The sequence below is a fragment of the Dipodomys spectabilis genome, unplaced genomic scaffold (genome assembly GCF_019054845.1).
Source record: "Dipodomys spectabilis isolate Male_0828 unplaced genomic scaffold, ASM1905484v1 ptg000045l, whole genome shotgun sequence".
Classification (NCBI taxonomy): domain Eukaryota; kingdom Metazoa; phylum Chordata; class Mammalia; order Rodentia; family Heteromyidae; genus Dipodomys; species Dipodomys spectabilis.
This window is the reverse complement of record NW_024870722.1, coordinates 221420-242740: the sequence shown is the minus strand read 5'-3', so window position 1 is coordinate 242740 and position 21321 is coordinate 221420. Positions and strand designations below refer to the sequence as shown.

The 21321-nt window shown below is 44.1% G+C and overlaps 2 protein-coding genes across 5 annotated transcripts in view; one reads left to right on the top strand and one right to left on the bottom strand.

Moving 5' to 3' along the window:
• Positions 1 to 3794, top strand: part of Mak (male germ cell associated kinase) — a 46295-nt gene extending 42501 nt beyond the window's left edge. Inside the window, exon 15 of the mRNA XM_042678546.1 lies at positions 3353 to 3794. Within this exon, the coding sequence (XP_042534480.1) occupies positions 3353 to 3507 (155 nt within the window). The 3' untranslated portion in view covers positions 3508 to 3794. The remainder of the gene's footprint in view (positions 1 to 3352) is intronic.
• Positions 3795 to 14676: 10882 nt separating this feature from the next.
• Positions 14677 to 19738, bottom strand: LOC122107014 (transmembrane protein 14C). 4 transcript variants are annotated; one of them, XM_042678583.1, is made up of 6 exons: positions 19652 to 19738; positions 18476 to 18532; positions 18164 to 18240; positions 17145 to 17246; positions 16434 to 16521; positions 14677 to 15188 (listed from the first exon to the last, which is right to left on the bottom strand). In XM_042678583.1, exons 2-6 carry the CDS (start codon positions 18496 to 18498, stop codon positions 15134 to 15136), a joined length of 345 nt encoding a protein of 114 aa, XP_042534517.1. In that variant the 5' UTR covers positions 18499 to 18532; positions 19652 to 19738; the 3' UTR covers positions 14677 to 15133. The 4 variants fall into 4 exon arrangements, with proteins under 4 accessions (XP_042534517.1, XP_042534515.1, XP_042534516.1 ...); XM_042678581.1 differs by having other exon boundaries at positions 18476 to 18636; positions 19652 to 19735; XM_042678582.1 differs by having other exon boundaries at positions 19623 to 19722.
• Between the last annotated feature and the right edge of the window lie 1583 nt (positions 19739 to 21321).

The window sequence follows — 21321 nt, the reverse complement described above, 5'->3', positions numbered from 1 at the left end:
AATCTGCCCTTATAAGCAACCATTTTGTGGGCAGCAGTGATTTGAGTAAGCCCCAATAGTCTTAACCACCCTTACAATAAGTCCATCTCCATGACTTTACAGCAATTTGTTTAATATAAAGTGGAAAAAAAATCATGTTTTGAAATTTGAGGTCCTGCTTAGAGGTCTTTTTATAAGCTATTGAGGGCCTGTATGTATTGATTATTCTGCTGACTTAGCATGCCTACTCCTGTTTGCATTTTTTAAGTAAATGCTCTCTCATAACTTTTCATCTCTTCATTTACTCTGCTTGTCAGATTTTCCTACCGACGGTGATAGGCGGAAAGGTAAAAAAAAAAAAAAGAAGTAAATATTGACTCACTCTAAAGTGGTCCATGCAAATCAGCCATTAGGAAAACCCCGTTGTATAAGAGATGTGTTCATCTTCCAGGCCTCCCACTTGGGTGACTGTTTCCCACAAGAAATAAAACCAGGTTATTACCATATTTACTCAACTATTTCCTCTCCGCTCATAGTATCCCTCTCTGCTCCTAACCCTCATCTTCTGAGAAGAAAAAAAAAATCAAACTAATATCTATTTCCTTTCTCCACACTCCCTAACATTCCTTGTCCTCTGCTTTAGATGTAACAGGGAGAGGGGAAAGGAGAGAATTCCTCTATATACAGGCCACAAAGAAGCCCTAGGCCTGGTCTCTCTACTCTGCCTGTGTTCACTCCTTTAATCCTTCCTGAGGCTCTATGGCAGAAGATATCATGGTGATCCTCACTGTACTCAAGTGTTACTTCACAGTGGCATTGATAGAATCCTTTGCCATACATTTTCTATAAGCAGTCAGATGCCCTTAGCAGGACGTAGGTTTTTCCAAGAGCATTATGAGGTGACTGCCTCTTGCCGAGGCCACAAGGAGCCTCACGTGCTCCAGCCAAGGCTCAAAGGCGTTTCTGCCCTGCCAAGAGGTCTGAACCCCTTTGTCAGGGGATGTGCAGAGATGCACATCCTAAAATCCCATTAGCGCTAGGAAAGAAAGCCTACATCTCATCATCCCCACTTTCTTGGCAAAGGAAGTCCTTCTAAGAAGTTTTTAGCAGTACCAGCCTGGGCACGCTTCCCTTCAGTGCACTTAGAAGCTGACTTAGGCTCTACTGTGACCTGGAAACATGCTTCTCTTTTTGCTGCTCCTCAGACTCCCCACTCCTTACTCCAAGAGCCTCAGCCATCAGCCTGTGACCTTGCTTCCCTTTTCCCATCCTGGACTTGCCTGCCCTCCCTCCCTCCCTCTTTCTGCTCTGGCCCTCCTGAGCTCTCTGCTTCACCACTGCGCTGTCTGGCCTGTGGCCATCTTGTGAACTGGCTAACTGAACACTCTGGTGCTTCTCCTTTCTAAACGGCTGTCCTGGAGATAAGGTGTCTTCTCTGGCCCTTCTGGCCCACTGCTCAGCCTCTGCAAGGTAGCTTTCCCACAGTAGCTTTAACCTTGAGAGCCTTCAGGCCTGTAGAGTGGCATGAAATATCCTGGTAGACCATCAAAGAGAGAGCTCTTGGCCTCCCAGTTCTAAACAGCCAGGGCAATGGTCTGACCTCTGCACGTCAGTTTGCTCAGGATGAGCTGGGGTCGGCAGTGTGTCAGGACAGCCAGCTTGCAGAGACACAGTGAAAGGAGCAGGAGAGCCATGCCAGTGTGCACAGGGTAGTTCCTGTATAAGAGTACAAATGTCAGAATGACAGTTGTCATTCCTGCACAGAGTGAAAACACTAGGATTCCCTGTAAGGTTTACAGCTTTGTCACTTGAGATATGTAAGCAAGATAAGCTTACCAATAATTCAGATAACAATTGTTTAACAAGTTGGAGAGCACGAAATTTCAAGCAGTCAGATTAAGGATTCTTAAGAATAAGTTACCTAAAAGTAACTCACCTTAAGGGGGTTATTATCTCTCCAAAGTTTTCTCAATAAAACAAAGTTTCTAGAACAGGGGCTGTACCCAGGGGCAAGACTGCAGGGCCTAGCATGTGTGAGACAATGGGTTCCATCTTCAGCACTGAAAATGAGAGGGAGAGAAACAAAGAGGAAGGAAAGAGGGAGACAGAAATAGAGAGACTTCTTATGTAGAGAAACCATGAAACCACATTTTCACTATTAAGTGTTACAGGACCTTGTATGAATGAGTGCCAGCATTTTACAAAACTCACAATTCAAATACATTTTCTTTTCTTTTCTTTCCTCCTTTCTTTCTTTCTTTCCTTCCTTCCTTCCTTCCTTCCTTCCTTTCTTTCTTCCTTCCTTCCTTTCTTTTCTTTCTTCCTTCTTTCCTTCCTTCTTTTCTCTTTTTTTTTGTCGTTGTTGGTGGTGGTCATGGGGCTTGACCTCTGGGCCTGGGTACTGTTCCTGAGCTCTTCAGGTCAAGGCTAGTGCTCTACCACTTGAGCCACAGCGCCACTTGCGGCGTTTTTCTTTTTGCTTATGAGGTGCTGAGGAATCGAACCCAGGGCCTCAGGCATGCAAGGCAAGCACTCTACCACTGAGCCACCTTCCCAGCCCCTTCAAATACATTTTCTATAGCAATACCATCTTTTAACATTCTATAAATGTGACCACATTAAGACATTACAAAGTCCTAGTGAATTGAGTGTTGCTTACTGACTGTGAGCCAAGAATATATCTTGGTTTTCTTATTCTATGTTCTCTAGCTAAATGAGAATAGGAAAAATTCTACTGATGGCAACATACTACTCCTCTAGAATTTAGGCTTTTAAAATAAAAGAACAAAAAAGCAGTGAGCAAGGGGAAACATGTTCATTCTCAGCACTCAGGAAGCTGAGGTGAAGGATCATGAGCTCAGAGCCAACCTGGGAAACATAGCAAGGGGCTGACCCTGACTCAAAAACACAAATAGAGCCTATAATCCTAGTTACTCAAGAGGCTGAGAAATGAAGATCACAATTCAGTACCAGCCCAGGCAGGAAAGTCTGAGACTCTTATTTCCAATGAGCCACCAAAAAACCAGAGGTAGAGCTGTGGCTCAAGTGGTAGAATGTCAGCCTTGAGCAAAAAAGCTCAGGGACAGCTCCCAGGCCCAGAGTTCAAGCCCCAGGACCACATCAAAACACACAAAAAGGGCTGGGAAGGTGGCTCAGTGGTAGAGCGCTTGCCTTGCATGCCTGAGGCCCTGGGTTCGATTCCTCAGCACCACATAAGGAAAAAAAAAAAAAAACCACACAAAAAGCACAACCACCACCCATAAACCACTGTATTAAGATAAATCCAAACTTTCGCCATAAAGTGAGGATGAATTGTTTTGAGTTTGACAATGGGATGAACAAGATTCGAATTTCTGGTTCTGATTTCTTTCAGAATATACTTGGAACACAAAACCTGGTCGGAGCCAGTTTTCAGGATCCACTTACAATCCTCCAGCAAAAAACCTAAACCTGGTGAGCCGCACACAGCCTGTGCCCTCGGTGCATGGGAGGACAGATTGGGTGGCCAAGTATGGAGGCCACCGCTAGGACCCTTGCCAGGAAGCCCCCCGTTGCTCCAGAGTGCACACAAGTCCCCTGACCCTGGGAATTCTCTACAGATGTCTATTGCTACTGAGTTCTGGAAGAAAGATGCACTTGTGGGCACTTCAGAGAGCAAACATCCAAGCACAATGCATCCTGTCAGCATCCATACCACAGTGCTCACATATGGGTAGGACTTTACAAAGTATTGAATAAAATATTTGCCAAAGTACCAAGTATTTGATATACAAATTAATAGATCCTAAGATTTTTTTTTAATGCCTCTAGCAAACAGGTATAGTGTTTTGTCTTCATTTGTTGTGCATTGGCCTCAAGGGTCTTATTTTGCACTTTCTCCCCTTTGGTAATGCCAATTACCAATTGTTTTTCTACTGTGAAACTATGAGATCAGTGGCAATTCCGTTGTTGAGCAGAATGTCCTTCTCAGGAATAAATTAACCCTTGACACATAGAGAGAATACCCAAATTATGCCACCTGGTTGTTTCATCTTGATCCTATGAATGCACAATGACTGTCAAAGCAACAGCTTGATGACCTATCGTCCACATTGACTATGCCCACCTGTCGCCATCCTCTGAAGCAAGTTCTAGACACCATGTTTGCTGCTTGTTCATCTGACTTTCCAAAGACTTCCCTTCGTGTCCCCAGCAGATGAAGTGTGCCAGCCAGTGCCCGAGCCACCACCTGCTCTTACAGCCCACAGGCTCGTCTCTGACCTCCTTCTACTCCACAGGGCCGTGTAGTTCATTAATCTTCTTAGTTGATATTTAAAATAGACATCTTAAAACTCAGGACTACTGTATTTAAACCTGCCACTCTATGGACTGGATATTAGTACTGTATTTTTTTAAAGGGATAATTAATGTTACCACTGTAGAAGTCTTGATATTAATATGACTTAACAAATGTAACTGGAATGACCGTGTGGGCATTATCCAATGTCACATTATATAATTAGAATAATAGGATATTTTTTTTGTATAGAAGGTTCCACTGTTCAGATTCCTCGTGTTGGAACTGCTCAGATGTAAAGAGTGATCTAGCCATGATGTAAGGTGTACATGTACAGTTTCAAAGCTAATAAAAAAAAACTCCCAAAATGGAGTATTTAAATAAACACAGTTTACTAATGTGCTTTCTTTATATTTTAAAACTTCATACTCTTAGAGCCTTTTTGATTTTGGTGTTTTGGTTAGGAACCTGGGGAGGGGTAGTTCTGGCTTTATAGAAATCGCCATCACAAGGTGCCAAGGTCCTACATGCCCTCAACCTGCCTTCCCAGTGATCCCCATTCTAACATCACACAAGTGATGTGGTGTCAATGCAGTATAACACACATTAGGGTCCGCTGCGTCTTGTACATCCTTACAGGCTTTGACAGCATATATGACTGCACCTCCCACCCCAGGCCAGTACCATGGAGAAGTTTCATTCCTCCTAACTCTTCCCTCCTGACATACCCAGACACTCCAGCACACTCATCTTTTTACTGCATTTATCTATTTTGTTTGTTTCTTTTATTTAGGCCGGTTGCGGGGCTTGAACTCAGGACCTGGGCACTGTCCTTGAGCTTTTTCTGCTCAAAGCTAACACTCTACCACTTTGAACCACAGCTCCACTAACAGTTTTTAGGTGGTTTATTGGAGATAAGAGTCTCTCACTTTTCCTGCTCAGCCTGGCTTTGAACCATGATCCTCAGATCTCAGCCTCCTGAGCAGCTAGGATAATAGGCATGAGTCACCAACACCCAGCAGTCTATATTTTAATGACTATTCTGTTTCTAGAATGTCATGTCATTAAAATAAAAAAATATATGTCTTCTTTCTCTTGGCAGTGTGCAAAGTTCCTTTATGTTTCGTGTCTGTGTCCGCTTGATAACTCATTTCTTTTTTTTCTTTTTTTTTTCTCTTTTTTTTTTTTTTGTCGGTGGTGGGTGTTGAACTCTGGGCTTGGGCACTGTCCCTCAGCTCTTCAGCTGAAGGTGAGCACTCTACCGCTTGAGCTAGAGCACCACTTCCAGTTTTCTAGTGGTTAACTGGAGATAAAGAGTCTCACAGACTTTCCTGCTCAGGCTGGCTTTCAACCGTGATCCTCAGATCTCAGCCTTCTGAGCAGCTAGGATTACAGGCGTGAGCCACCGGTGCCCGGCTGATAGCTCATTTCTGTGTGTCACTGAATGATGCCTTGTGCAGATGTGCCACTGAAGAATACCATCATTGATTCCAAGTTTGGGCAGTTTTATTGTTTTGTTTTATTGTTTTTGTGCTAGTATTGGGGCGTGAACTCAGGACCTCATGCTTTCTCTTGGCTTTCTAGCTGAAGGCTTGGCACTGCACCATTTCCACTTGTGGCTTTTTGCTGGTTAACTGGAGATAGGATTCTCAGATTCATCTGCCAGGGCTAGACTTCCAGACAAAATTCAGAGAATCTCAGCCTCCTGTGCAGCTAGGATTACAGGAGTGAAGCATTGTCCCATTCATTGCTGTTGGCTTTTTGAGATGAGATCTTGCTACATTTCCCAGGCTGACCTCAAAAAATTCCTCTTAAGTGCTATGATTACAGGTGTACACTATTTATTATGCATGCCTTCCAACTTGGGCAGTTTTTAATACATCAGCTATAAATAATTACATATATCAATTGTGTAGAAATCACTTTGGTCTCATTTTAGGAACTACCAAGACACATGATGTCTAGATGGTATAGTAAGAGTGTGCTTTATTTTTGTAAGACACTGGGCAACTAGCCCTCCAATGTAGCTATGATATTTGCATTCACATCAGCAGTGAAGGAAAATTCCTCCACAGCCTCTCCAGCATCAGGTGGTGTCAGATCTGAGGTCTGGTCATGCAAATAGGTAAATAATGGTATTTGTTATTTGCATTTTTTCATGTATTTGATTGTAATTTGCATATCTCCTTTGATGAAGTGTCTTCAGATCTTTCATCTATTTTTTAATTGTTCATGTTCTCATTGCTAAGTTTTCACACTCGTGTTTCTTTTGGTTAATAGTCCTTTATCAGAAACATCTTTTGCAAACCTTTATTTTCGAAGTTTGTGGTGTGTTTCGGATTCTCTTGTCAGGTGAAGTTTTCTGTTCTAATGGAGTTCACCTTCATTTTTTTTTCTTTCATAATGCTTTTTGTTATCTTTAAAAAGTCATCAGCCAACTCAAGCTCATCTATGGTTTTCTCCTGTTATCTTCTTATTTTTTTCTTAAAAATCCTATTTACCCCCATTTTAATTTTTGTGATGTGTATGTTCTGTGTCTTCATGTCCTCTTTTCCCCATGTACTAATGATATTGTCCCAATATCATTAGTAGGAAAGATTTATCTTGTCTCCTCTGGATTGCCTCTGCTCCCAGGCCAGTTAGGAGACTGTGACTTCTTTCTGCTTATATGTTCTCTTACTAGCAACACCAGTAAGCAAGATGGTTATTACAGTAACCATCATAACTAAGGTAACTCTCTACAAGTTCTGCAGCTGGATAATGTCAGTCCTCCAATATTGTTCTCTCTTTCACTATGTAACTATTATGGGTCTTTGACTTCTCCATATAAATTCAACCATCAGTTTGTTGACATCCACAAAATAACTGCTCTGAGATTTTGAGTAGAATTTATTGTGATTACTTTGGATTTAGATCTAGCCGGGAAGGACTGACCTCTTGACATTGTATCTCTCTATATGTGTACATGGAATTGCTCTCCATTTATTTGTCTTCTTTCATTAGTTTTATAGTTTTGCTCATCTAGATCTTGTATATATTTCATTAGGTTCATACCTAACTATATCTTGGTTTGTTTTTGTTTTTGTTGATACTAATGTAAATTATACTGAACTTTAACTTTGTTGCTGCAACTAATCTCTGTATATTAATCAGACTCTAATATTTTCTGTAATTTCCTATTCTAGAAGTTTCTCAGTTGAGTCTTTAGGATTCTCTACAGATCCCCACATCTATAAGAAAAACTGATTTTTTCCTTCCTAATCAGTACATATTTACTTTCCGTGTCTTGTTGCACTTGCTAGGAGTACAGTGTGGAGTAAGTGATGTTAGTGGACATCCTTGACTGATTCCTTGCAGGAAAGCATCTAATTTTCTTCCCATTAAATATAATGCTAGATATAGGGTTTTTGTAGATGTACTGACAAGCTGAGAAGCCTAGTTTCTTGTGAATAAGCATTCAATTTTGTCAAATCCTTTTTCTGCGTCTATTGTTTGATACAATTGTTGACTTTTCTTCTTAAGCTTGTTGGTGTATTGGATTAATTTTCAGATTGTTGTATTTAATTTGCTAATATGTTGTTAAAGCTTTATCTGTGTTCATATATATTTGTTGGAAAATCACATATGTGTGACACATATGTAAAGAAAAGTATAGTCATGATATAAATGAGAGGATTTTCTCAGAAAGCAGCACTAGAAGTCTAAAGCATATGAACACCTAAATCACACAGTGAACTGTTTACCCTATGCAGCATGTAAAACCTAAAGCAGTAGTGAAAATGGTCACATTCTTCTCTAATACAAAATTTCAAATATGTAGGCCACACTCTTATTCCACTCTATAAAGGAAAATACAAGATGTAGTGTTAAATTTTAAATGATTGCTGTCAACACAATGATTTAAAAGGAAAAAACAGGCTAGGCATTAGCGCACACCTGTAATCCCAGCACTCAGGAGACAAAGACAAAAGAATTCAGAATTTGAGGCTAGCTGGGCTACACAGATTCTGTCTAAAAAAAACAAACAGGTGCCGGTGGCTCACACCTGTAATCCTAGCTACTCAGGAGGCTGAGATCTGAGGATCACAGTTCAAACCTAGCCTGGGCAGAAAGGGCAGAAAGTCTGTGAAACTCTTAGCTCCAATTAACGACCATAAAGCTGAAAGTGGCTCAAGTGGTAGAATACTAACCTTGAGCTGAAGAGCTCAGAGACAGTGCCCAGGCCCAGAGCAATCGACAAAAAACAAACAAACAACAACAACAACAAAAAATACCTAGGAGACGAGGGAAGTAGTGACTTTGTCCAAAATGAAATGTACTCTTAGCAGGCGCCAGTGGCCCACGCCTATAATCCTAGCTACTCAGGAGGCTGAGATCTGAGGATCACAGTTCAAAGCCAGCCTGGGCAGGAAAGTCTGAGAGACTCTTCTCTCCAATAAACCACTAGAAAACCAGAAGTGGCACTGTGGCTTAAGCAGTAGAGCTGAAGAGCACAGGGACAGTGCCCAAGCCCTGAGTTCAAGCCTACAACCAGAGGGGAAAAAAAAGAAATGTACTTTTTACCTGACTTATACAACTGTAACCCCTCTGTACATCACCTTTATAGCAATTTTAAAAGAAAGGAAAATAAAAATGGAAAGAACTCATTAAGAATGCACAAGATGGGCTGGGAATGTGGCTTAGTGGTAGTGTGCTTGCCTAGCATGCATGAAGCCCTCAGTACCACACACACAGAAAGGGCCAGAAGTGGCACTATTGCTCAAGTGGTAGAGTGCTAGCCTTGAGCAAAAGAAGCTCAGGGACATTGCTCAGGCCCTGAGGAGTTCAAGTCCCAGGACTGGCCAAGAAAAATTTTTTGAGGACAATTCAGACTATATAGCAAGACCTTATCTCAAAAAGATGAATGGCAGGTACAGTGACTCACATTTACTTGGGAGATGGAGACTTAGTAGGGCTGCACTTTGAGGCCATCCAGGCAAAAAATTAGGCCTCTTACATCTCAATAAGCTGAATCTAGTGATTTGTGCCTGTAATTTGTGCAAGACAACCACAAATAGGAAGATCCTGGTCTGAAGCCAGCCCAGGCAAAATCAGAATATACTATCTACAGACAACAAAGCAAAGTTGGAGGGTGTGGCTCAAGTGGTTAGAGTACCTGTCCAGCCAGCATCTGGGCATAGGGCTTGGAGAAAAGAAAACAATGAGCCAATATCCTCAATGGACACAGATGCAAACATCTTCACCTAAATGGTATCTGACAGGATTTAACAACGCCTTTAACAGATCATTTACCCTAATCAAATGAGATCCCTGAAATGCAAAGACAATGGTCAAACACATGCAATTCAGATCAATAAATGGACCTTTCATAAACGGAAAAGACAACAGTAAATGATAATCTCATTAGATGCAGAAAAAGTACTTGACAGAATTCAATATTTTTTCATGATTAAAAAAAAAGACTTTCACTGTAGTGAGTATAGAAGGAATGCATCTCTACACAATGAAGGACGCAAATGTGAAAGTAGCACTCACATCTGGAAGGAGACAAAGAGGCTGGTTCTCACCAGGGAACAGAAGCCCTTGCCAGAGCAAGCAATAGAAAGAATGAAAAGGCACCCAAAGCCGAGCGCCGGTGGCTCACACCTGTAATCCTAGCTACTCAGGAGATCTGAGGATCACAGTTCAAAGACACCCCAAAAAACGGAAGTGGCGCTGTGGCTCAAGTGGTAGAGTACTAGCTTTGAACTGAAGAGCTTGAAGTACAGTGCCCAGGTCCAGAGTTCAAACCCCATGACCGACCAAAAAAAAAAAAAAAGGCATCCAAACAGGAAAAGAAGAGAAATTGCCACTGTTGACAACATGATCTTATTTAGAAAAATTCCTACAGACACTGCAATTATTAGAATAAGCAAGTCAAGTTATAGGACACAAAGCCAACCCACAAAATGAGGAGAAACAACCTGAAAATGAAATCAAGAGGGTAGTGCCAGTTATAAGAGCTAAAAAGAAAAGAAATTAGGTGCTAGAGGCTCAAACTACTCAGAAAGTTGAGATCTGATGATTGTGTTTCAATGCCAACACAGCCAGCACTCTTATCAAGGCTCAAGTGGTAGAGTGTCAGCTGTTAGCAAAAAAGCTGAGCACGAGTTTGTTGGAGGTCCTGAGTTGAAGCCATGGAACTAGTGCTTAGGAACAATTTAACCTAAGAGGCCCCAAAACTAGGGGAAAAAACAATCAAAATACTAATTAACTAAATTGAAGACAAAACAAATGACGATCCCCCAAGTTTATGGATCGAAACAATGCTATCAACATGTCCTGTTCCCAAAAGCAATGGACAGATCTAATACAATTCTTATCAAACTTTGCTATTTTTCCTAAAAATAAAAAAACACTCCTGCTGGGTGCTGGTGCTCACACCTGTAATTCTAGCTACCTAAGAGGCTGAGATCTGATGATTGCAATGCTTAGCCTGAGCAGGAAAGTTTGTGAGACTCTTTATCGCCAATTAACCACTAGAAAACCAGAAGTGGAGCTATAGCTCAAGTGGTAGAGCACTAGCCTTGAGCAAAAGAACTCAGGAACAGCACCCAGGTCTCAAGTTCAAGCCCCAGGATCAACCAAAAAAAAAAAAAGCACCACTAAAATTCATGTGGATACACACAAAAACTTTAAACGAGCCAAGGGAATCATGAAAAAATCTAGAGCTATCACAGTTCCCAATTTTAAACTATATTGAGAAGTTTGTGGCTAAAACAGCATGCTATTGGCAGAACGAAAACATACCAACCAATGGAGGAGAAAAGAGGAAAAAAAGAAACCAGAAATGAACCTAGTCATCTACAGTGATTTTGCACCAATGAGATACATGGGAAAAGCATTCTCTTCAATAATTGGTGTTGGGCATACTTGATTCACACACAAGTCAAAATCCAACTGGCCCCATATCTCCTCCTATATACAAAGATCAAATGAATCAAAGACTTTATACAAACTATGGTAAGACCACTGCAGGAAAACTAGGGGGAAAAATACACAGTATCAGATTAGGAAATAACTTTTGAACTGGATACAACATCTGCAGACAACAAAAGCAAAATCTGGCAAACGGGACTCTTATCAAACTGAAAGAGCTTCGGTACAGCAAAGGGAGCAATTAACCATGTGCAGTGATCACCTGCAGATTTGGAGGAAATATTTGCAAGTTAACACATTAAGGTGTTAACATTCAAAAATGCAGTTCAAGCAAGTCAACAGCAAGAAAATAAAGCAACTAGAAATTTGTAAGGGATCTGACAAGACATTTCCCAAAAGAAGACAACAGATAACTGAAGAGGTCCCTAACATCTCCAGCTCCAATCATTAGGGAGATACAAATGAATACATAATGAGATCATATCACTGGCCTGTCAGAATGGCTGGTGTCTAAAAGACAAAAGATAACAGATATTGGTGAGGGACTAGAGGAAAGGGAACCTGGTACAGAGTTGGCTGGTGTATTAATCAGGACCCAAGTAAGCTGGTTCAGAAATTAGAAAGACAAAACCTGGGCACTGGTGGCTCATGCCTATAATCCTAGCTACTCAGGAAGCTGAGATCTGAGGATCACGTCGAAGCCAGCTGGGCTAGAAAGTCCATGAGAGTCTGATCTCCAATTAACCACCCAAAAACAGGAGTGGAGCTGTGGTTCAAAGTGGTAGAGCACTAGCCTTGAGGAAGAAGAGCTCAGGGACAGTGCCCAGGCCGAGTTCAAACCCTATGACAAGACAAAAAAAAAAAGAAGAAATCAGAAAGCCAAACATTATATGTTCTGCTCTCAATACTCAGAATCTAGACTTTTAAAAAAAGAGAAGGGCTGGGAAGGTGGCTCAGTGGTAGAGCGCTTGCCTTGCATGCATGAGGCCCTGGGTTGGATTCCTTAGCACCACATAAGCAGAAAAAAAAGCCGGACGTGGCGCTGTGGCTCAAGTGGTAGAGGGCTAGCCTTGAGGAGCTGAAGAGCTAAGGGACAGCGCCCAGGCCCAGAGTTCAGGCCCCACAACTGGAACCCCCCCCCCCAAAAAAAAGAAAGAAAATATAGGTGTAGAAGGGAAACTATCTGTGAGAGGAGAGAGGAATAGAGGGGGGTGATTAAGTACATTATATACGTATATGAAAGTCAGAAACAGAAGAGGTCAGGGTCACAGTGACCTAATGCCCTCTGAGAGGCCACCTATGGTGAGCACCACCAAGGACCACATGGAACAGAACACAAGTTTTCAACCTTCACTTCCTCTTGGTCTATGGCAGTAGCAATGATTGGAGCAACAAGTAGAAAGTTAAGAGCAGCTGTCTAAATACACAGTACTGCTGGAGATCTACCACTCATGACCATCTCCACCCACTCATGGGTATTGGACCCACCATAGAACCCTGTTACAACTACAACTACTTTTTTCCCCAATTGAAGTCAATCATAAAAAATCTACTCAGGGGGCTGGGAAGGTGGCTCAGTGGTAGAGTGCTTGCCTTGCATGCCTGAGGCCCTGGGTTCGATTCCTCAGCACCACATAAAGAAAAAAGCCGGAAGAGGCACTGTGGCTCAAGTGGTAGAGCATTAGCCTTGAGCTGAGGGACAGGGCCCAGCGCCCCCAAAAAAACCTACTCAGTATTGCCTACCTCACACTCATGTAAAACCTAGCTGGGGCTACCTGGTGGTAGAGCCCTTGACAAGTACAGGTCTTAGGTGTATCCTAGCACTGTCTGGTGGTGTCACTCAGCAGCGAGGCATTTACCCAGCATATAAAAGGCTCTGGGTTCAACCTCAAGGACCATAAGTAATATTAATATTCAATCTGGGCATGAAAGTACACACCTGTAAGCTCAGCTACTCATAAGGCGGAGACAGGAAGAGCACTTGATCTCAAGAATTCAAGGCCAGCCAGGCAACATGGCAAGACCTTAAATAAATCATCTGATTCTCCAGGGCATGAAACGACAGTACATACTACTAAACTATGTGTAGATGAATTGTATCTTTATTACTTAAGCTGTGAATTTGTTACAATACACTATAATTACAGATTATGTCAGCAACTATAGAGGAGGTTCAGATTTTATCGAAGCACTTGCAATTATGGGCCATCAAGCACCTTCTCCTATATACAGTAGTCAAGATCTTTAGCGGTGATGAGATGTAGTCTCGGTAAACAAGCCCAATGAGCCAGTGCTGTAATGTGCCTATCCAGACTCCTATTTTGAGCCTGGCTGCAATAATAATGGAAGCACAGTCTGAAACACCCAGCTTACCTGCACAGAGTTCTGGGTATTCTTACAGTTTACAAACAGTCCTCTCCAGCTATAACCTGTCTGAGGAGTTACAAGGATAGTCAAGCTGGGTGACTGGTGGCTCTCGCCTGTAATCCTAACTACTCAGGAGGTTGAAATCTGAGGATCATGGTTCAAAGCTAGCCCTGGCAGGAAAGTCTGTGTGACTCTTAAATCCAATTAACCACCAGAAAACCAGAAAACTGTGGCTCAAATAGCTCAGGGACAGTGCCCAGGCCCAGAATTCAAGCCCCAAGACTGGGAAGGTGGCTCCGTGGTAGAGTGCTTGCATGCATGAGGCCCTGGGTTCGATTCCTCAGCACCACATAAGCAAAAAGAAAAAAAGCTGGAAGTGGTGCTGCGGCTCAAGTGGTAGAGTGCTAGCTTTGAGCTGAAGAGCTGAGGGACAGCGCCCAGGCCCAGAGTTCAGGCCCCATGACTGGGCCCCCTCGCCCCCCAAAAAGTATTCAAAGCCACGTGATATAAAAAGGGATGAAAACTAGGTGTGGTAGAACACACCTATCATTTGGAGGATCTTGGCTCCAGGCCAGCTTGAGCAAAAGTTAGCATGATTGTGTATAACTAAGAAGCAAAATGAGACTGGAGACTTTGCTCGAGAGTTGAAAACTTGCATAGCAAGCTCAAGATCTTGGGTACTGTACTGGAGAGGGTAAAGGGACTGGAAAAACTAGGACTGCTTTCAAGAGGCTTAAGCAAAAATAAGTAAGTGCCTGAATTACACTCTCAATTCAATATAATACAGAAGCAAATTTGTTTCCTGTTGAAACTAAAACAAGGGCTCCAAACTGAGTTAATTCCCAGTGCTGAAAAAGTGAAAGAATGCACCAGCATCCAGTTATAAGGCTTCAGCTTCACATCAACACATGACCCAGGTCATCTTTTTCTCTGTAAGACCTATCTCAGAAACCCTCCAGGGCATTTTTTTAAAGTAAGCTTCCAGGCTACATAAAGTCAAATCATAACTGTGTTGATCCTTAAATGCTGCAATTTCTAAATGGAAAACTAAAGACACTTTTGACATTCCTGTATCATTCTGCTACACATGTCTTGTGCGAAACTCTGATACCACTGGCAAAGAAGGCACCACAGAAAACATTGTCATGGTAAACTTTATTTCCATTGCAGGGCTGTGCTCTAGATGAGCCTCAAGAGAATATACATCATTAACCTCACGTCAGATTTGTGTTTTCACTTGTCCTGAGCAGCCTGTGCTGCTTTAGTGCCCCCAGTGTGCAGACACGTCTCATTCTACCCCAAGATTTTTATCTGCTGATACAGAAAATAGGACATCATAACAGATGGAACATAGAAGAATCTCATGAGGCATCCTCAAACTTTGGGGTTCAGATGCCTGCCCCCATGAAGGGCTGCAGAGGTCAATGTCCACTTCTTCACCACTAGGGTCAGTGTAATTTCTTTCTGTGTTCTGCTTATAAGGTAAAATGTCAGAATAGGTGTGCTGCACTTCCTTCTCCTAGTACATTGAAAACAGTGGAAGTTTCGACAGTTTCAATTCTTCCTGAGGCCAACCAAGCTGGGATGTGATTATTACGGATGGGGTTTACTCAACATGTTAATTCCAAGTTTGGCCACCATCAGCAAACTGTTCAAAAGAAACACAAACGAAAACGTGAGGAAACAAGATAGCACAGTGATTTTTTTTTTTAAGAGACCAGGACTCTGCAGGCCCTTCACAACTGCATAGGAAGGGAGGTCTCAAGAAAGAAAACAATCCACTGGGCACTCACACCTGTAATCCTAGCTACTCGGGAGGCTGAGATCTGAGGCTCGAAGTTCAAAGCCAGCTCAGGCAGGAAAGTACGAAAACCTGGAAATGGCGCTGTGGCTCAAGCAGTAGAGCACTCACCTTGAGCTGAAGAGCTCAGAGACAGCGCCCAGAGTTCAAACCCCATGACAGACCAAAAAAAAGAAAAAAGAAAAGAAGAAAAAGAAAGAAAGAAAGAATTCCTACAGGAACCAAGAGAGAGACTCATGCCAAGGGGCAGTCTGTATTCAAGTCTTAACACAACATAGGGGCTTCCTGGTCCAGTGCCAGTAATGGAGAGATGAGGAACTGATGGTGATCAGGGCCTCTCTAGGTCGCAGCTAGCTAACTATGCACCCTCAGCCTCCCAGCTGACTGCTCCTGACCTTGGTCTACAATGAGTCTTTCACTACAAGTAGAATAATTATGACTAACAGTCTAACTGCAGCTGTGGATAGGTCATGTTTTGGAAACACTTTAAATATTCTTCTGTCTCTGGATGTCTTTTTTCTTTCTTTGGGTCAGTCCTAGGCTTGGGTGCTGTCCCTGAGCTTTTTGGCAGAAGTCTAGCACTCTACTACTTCCAGCTTTTTATGGTTAATTGAAGATAAGAGTTTCATGGACGTTCTTGGTTGGCTTCAAACCACAATCCTCAGATCTCAGCCTCTTGAGTAGCTAGGATTACGGGTCTGAGCCATCGGTGCCTGGCTTGTAGGATGCCTTTATTGTACTTAGGAATTAGTACATTGAAAACAACTTGCTTTGGGTTTTACAAAGATTCGATCAAAGTTCTTTTAACAAAGGATATTTAAGAAGTTAACACGGAGTCCAGGATGAGAGTCACAGTGCCACAGACAAGGTTTGCCCTGAAGCCCCTGTGACGGACCAGTGAGCAAGTGAGAATAAAACCACATCCGTGAAGAATGAAATCTTAGGCCATTTGGGCCTAACTTCACAACTGATTGTAATTAAGTTCATATAAACTGATTCTAGGATCAGACATACCAAAGCAAGTAAATTTTGAATGCATAAATTATCTTAGACAATAACTTTTCTCCTGGTAAGAGAGAAAACGAAAAGTACCTGGCACCTGCGATTAACCCCGCAGGCATAAATTTCCCAGAGTTGTAGAATCGCATTCCCATGATGCCAGCCAAGGTCCCAGATGTAGCTGATGAAGAAGGCAGAGGTCAAAAGTCACAACACCTTATACACAAGGGAAGCTGAGTGAGAAAGCCTACCTATGAGTAAGGCCCGCCTCCACCCTGTACTTCCTGTTCCTTCTGAGGTGGGGGAGGCAAGGAGATCCTCTTGGCCGCCAAACTCTGTGGGACTAGTTACAAACACAGGCTGTGTGAGGCCCTGCAAGCCCAGGCCACCAATCAGGCCTCCCTCCTCACCACTCTCCTGCAAACCCCACACTTCAGCCATAAACACCCTCTCCTTTTCCAAGGCATAGGTTTTTTACATGCCTGTAGATGCTATTTCTTTTACCTCATGCTTCTCCTGCTGGATACCAATCAAAGCATGAGTACGCCTGCCTTAGTTAGGGTTTTGACCAAGTGCAGTCAAAAACAGACAAACAAAAAAAAAAAAAATCAAAAGAAATTTCAATGGTCTTCTTGAGACACGTGTTTGCCCTGCACCTGTTTTAAATCTTTCCACATTCTAAACAGATAGCAGCAAGATTCCCCATTGTACAGTTTCCCTAGACTTTTTGGCAGAAGCAATGAGACCAGGCAAAACAGATTAATGAGACAGAACCACCCCAAGGTGACACCAAAACAGACGTACCTAGAAAAACCCACACATTCCTGGGATCCTGAGACAACTGGTAAGCACCAAGGCCTGCTAAGCCCCCAAAGAAGAGTCCAGCAACCAGGGACGGTACACTACCTAGAAGGAAGCATGCACACACACGGATGTGATAATGCCATACTGATGTACAAATCCCCGAGGCTCCCCTGCCCCGAAGAAAAAAACAGCAGAGACAAAGTCTCTTCACTCAGTTCTTAACAAAGGCCTCCTCAAGCAGGAAAATGTTTGGGGGAGATTTGTTATTCTACCAGAAAAAGTCAGGGTCATAGCACCCCATCAATCTCTTCCCAAATAGGTATGCAGGGCAAGGCACTTCCACCTGAGAAAATAAAAACTCTGGCTCCTTAGGGGAACTATGGTCTGGCTTGTTCTTAACCATTCTCACTCAATCCATCAGGGGCTGAATTGTGCCACAAGGAGGACTTCAGGCAAACCACCAAAAGAGAGGGAAACAGGGCCATTGCTTTAAACAGACTGTGAGAGTAGAAAGTACAGTGTGTGTTGAGGTGCACATGCAGGCAAGGCAGTGCAGAAATGGGCACCTTCACTGGAACTCCTTACCTACATTCAAAATAAGAGTATAGGAGGGGCTGGGGTGTAGCTTAATGGCAGAGTGCATGCCTGGCCTGCAAGAGGATCTGGGTTCCATCCACAGCACCACAAAATGGGGAGAAAAAAAACAGTAAAGACTAAACTAGTTTTTTTTTTTCTACGTAAAAAACAAAGATAGCAACTCTGGGGCCAAGAATTACAAATGGCAGCCAATGATAATAACAATCTACTGCCACCCCTGCCTATCTTTAGATAAGGAGGTGAGACCAGGGAGCTGACTCAGCTGAATCAGATAACCAAAGGCAAGTGTAGGCAGGGCCAGAGGACTGAGCACTGAAGTTAAGGGCCTAAGGAAAATGAGCTAAAAGAGATGGAGTTTCAAGACCTTGGGCTTCATTCTCTCCTGGGACAGGTGAAGGCTGTAGGTGGCTAGATAACTTTACCTGCTTTCGCGTACCCCACGATGCCACCAGTCGCAACCAGTGCAGCATAGCCAAAGCCAACATAATGGAAAGGCACTCTGAAAATGCAACAGGAAGACTCAGTCAGCATCCACCAAGTCTCCTTAAAAACCATCCTATCATGACTGATGGGCCCAAGCAAACCACCTTACTGTACAAATGAAAAAAGCCCACCAGAAAGGTTTCATGGTCCCTTCCCATATCCCATGTTGCCCAGCCCCTTCTCAGAAGCAGAAAGAAACTTTGGATTGAGGAGCTGCAGACTGTTCCATTCCCATTGAGTCATGAACTCACAGAGAGCCGGTGTCTTTCTGCATTGTTCTCTCTCTCTCCGGACAGATGACACCAGGCCTGTGGAGAAGGGGCAGTTAAAGCATAGCCCTCTAGCAGTCAGAAGAAAAGTGGGTTCAAGCTCAAGCCCTCTGGAAGCCTCAGGCTCCTTCACTGACTGTACTCTGAAGATAAAGAACAAGAGTACCAATTTCTTGGGGTGATGCACAGTCAGAGATAAGCAAAAAAAGCATAGCACATAGTAAATGGCGGAGAGATACCAAGTAATTCCGCTGTATCTTTAAACAAGATACACTCATCAGCTCTAAAAAGGCACTATGAAAACATTAACCAACTCATTACTACTCTTGTTTCTGTGCCACCAATTTTTTTTTTTTTCAGTACTGGGACTGAACTCAAGGCCTTGCCCTTGGTAGGCTAAGTGGACTATTTTTAATGTCTCTCTGAGGGACACGATGGGGTGCTGGTTCCATCTGTGTCACAAGAGTTCAAGTATCACGTGTGTGTGTGTGTGTGTGGACCTGAACTCAGTCAGGGCCAGAGCACTGGTCTTGGCTTTTCCCCTCAAGGCTAGAGCTCCACCACTCGAGCCATCACTCCATTGGGTCTCAGAGACTATCCTGCCCAGACTGGCTTCGAACCACGATCCTCAGATCTCAGCCTCCTTCTTGCACAGCTAGGATTACAGGCGAGTATCTTTAATACTCAACATCTGTTTAAAAACAAGTTCTGCATCCAACACATGGTTCTTGCGAGGGTGAAGGACGGGGAGGGCCGCGCGGGACAGGAAGCCGCGGTCCGATGGCCCCTCCGGGCCTGGGGCGCGGCGCGGAGGCGCAAGGCCGGCCTCGCGAGCCCAGGCCCGGCGAGAGGATCAACGCCAAGCCCCATCTTCTTCGGGAAGGGCGGCGCTGCCCTCGGCGCACGGCCGGCCTGCCCGGCCTGAGCACGCTCGTTTCCGGGGAGGCCCGAGTGACGGGCACCCCCGGGGACACCGTGCTGCTCCCGGGAAGCGGCGCGCGACCGCGACCCGGGGAAAGCAAAGGAGAAAAGCACCGTCCCCCCCGCGCGCCCCCCGACCCTGGGCCCGGCCCGGGGCACCGAGCGGGGAAAGCGGGGAAACCTCGGTCACAACGCATGAAAGCTGAACCTGCAAAAACAGCGTCAAACCCCAAGTACCGAGCCTCTTCTCGCGAAGATCGCGCGCGGGCGGGCGGGCGGAGCAAAGCACACAGACCGCAAAGCCGCGGGGAGCCCGAGTCCGGACCGAGGGCGGAGGCCGCGCACGCGCGCCAGGTCCTGGGGAAGGGGCGGGCCTGAGGGCGGGGCTTCGGGCGCGGAGTCGCGGCACGCGCTCAAAGTCCCTGGGCGGGACGGGGCCTGGGGCGTGGAGTCAAGGCGCTCCGGGGAGGGATGGGATTGGGGCCTGGAGTCGTCGTGTAGAGATTGACGTCCCAGGGCGGGGCTTAGGACGCGACCTAGAGCGAGGAGTGGCTGCACGCGCTCGCGCTCCCCCAAAGGGGCGGGGTCTTGAGAAGCCTCGGAGCCGGGAGGCGGGACTTAGGGCTAGTAGCAAGGGCGGTCGAGGACGTGAGTCTTGTGTTCCTGCAGCTGGGTTGGGGCCTAGAAGTCTGAGTCCAAGGTGGGGGGTTTACCAGGCTGACTGAGCTCAGCTACAGCTGCTCACTTGAGTAGCCAAAAGTCAGAAACCCAGAGTTTGACTCGGAAGTTGCATCCAGCTACCTGAGCTGATTCAGTTTGGTGCCAGATGGCTGTCTGGTAAGCAGTGATGAGCTGCCATTATTAGGCAATGGGGTCCTTCCTGCTCAGGTGACTAAGATGTTTCATTAGACTGTGCACCTCACGGCTAGAAGGTGCCAAAGCAGAAGGCAATGACGATAGGCTATCTTGTTTAAATGTGTTAGAAAGAAACCAAACAACTTACAAGTGAATTGCATTAAAGGATGAGACAGAGAAAACAGTTTCAAATCATGTCCCTGATAAAAGCTTAATTTTCAAACTATATAAGGAGCTCCTGTAGCTCAACAGCAGAAAGATAACCAGGTTTTTATAAAGGACTTAACGTAGAAATTCCCGCCAAAAAGACACGCACATGGCCAACAAGCATAAGATATGCAACATTATTACTCTTTAGGGAATATAAATGAAAAACAGAGAGGTGGGCACCGGTGGCTCTTGCCTGTATAATCAAGATGGTGAGATCTGAGGATTGTAGTTTGAAGACAGGCTAGGCAGAAAAATCCCTGAGACTCCAATTAACCAGCAAAAAAAGCTAGAAGTATAGTTGCTGCTCAAGTGGTAGAGTGAAAAAACTTAAGGGACAATACCCAGGCCCCCAGGTCAAGCCCCAGTACTAGCTCACACAAAAGAAATACTAAGATATTAATTCACAAATACAAGCATGGCTATCATACAGTGTGTGTTAGTACAGAGACTTGAAATCAGGGAGTCTGTGACCCTTGTTCAGCCTGCTTGCTAGGCTGGCACTTGAATCACAACCCCAGGCCAGCATTTGGCTGGTTATTTGGGGATGAAATCCCAATGATTTTTCTTTTCTGCGCTGGTTTCAAACCACAGTCCTACAGATCTGAATCTCCTGAATTGCTAAGATTAAGGCCCAGGCTACAGGTGATTTGGTTTTTTTTAAGAAAAAAAAAAGTTGGCAAGGACATGGGAAAATTGGAACTTTCATACATTTCTAGTGTGAGAGGAAGGTAGCCATTGTGAAAAATAGCTAGGAGGCTGCTCCAATGACACAATTCCACTCTTCTTTATATATTCAACTGGTTGTATATATTCAGTAACTCAATCAGGTATTCTTTTTATTA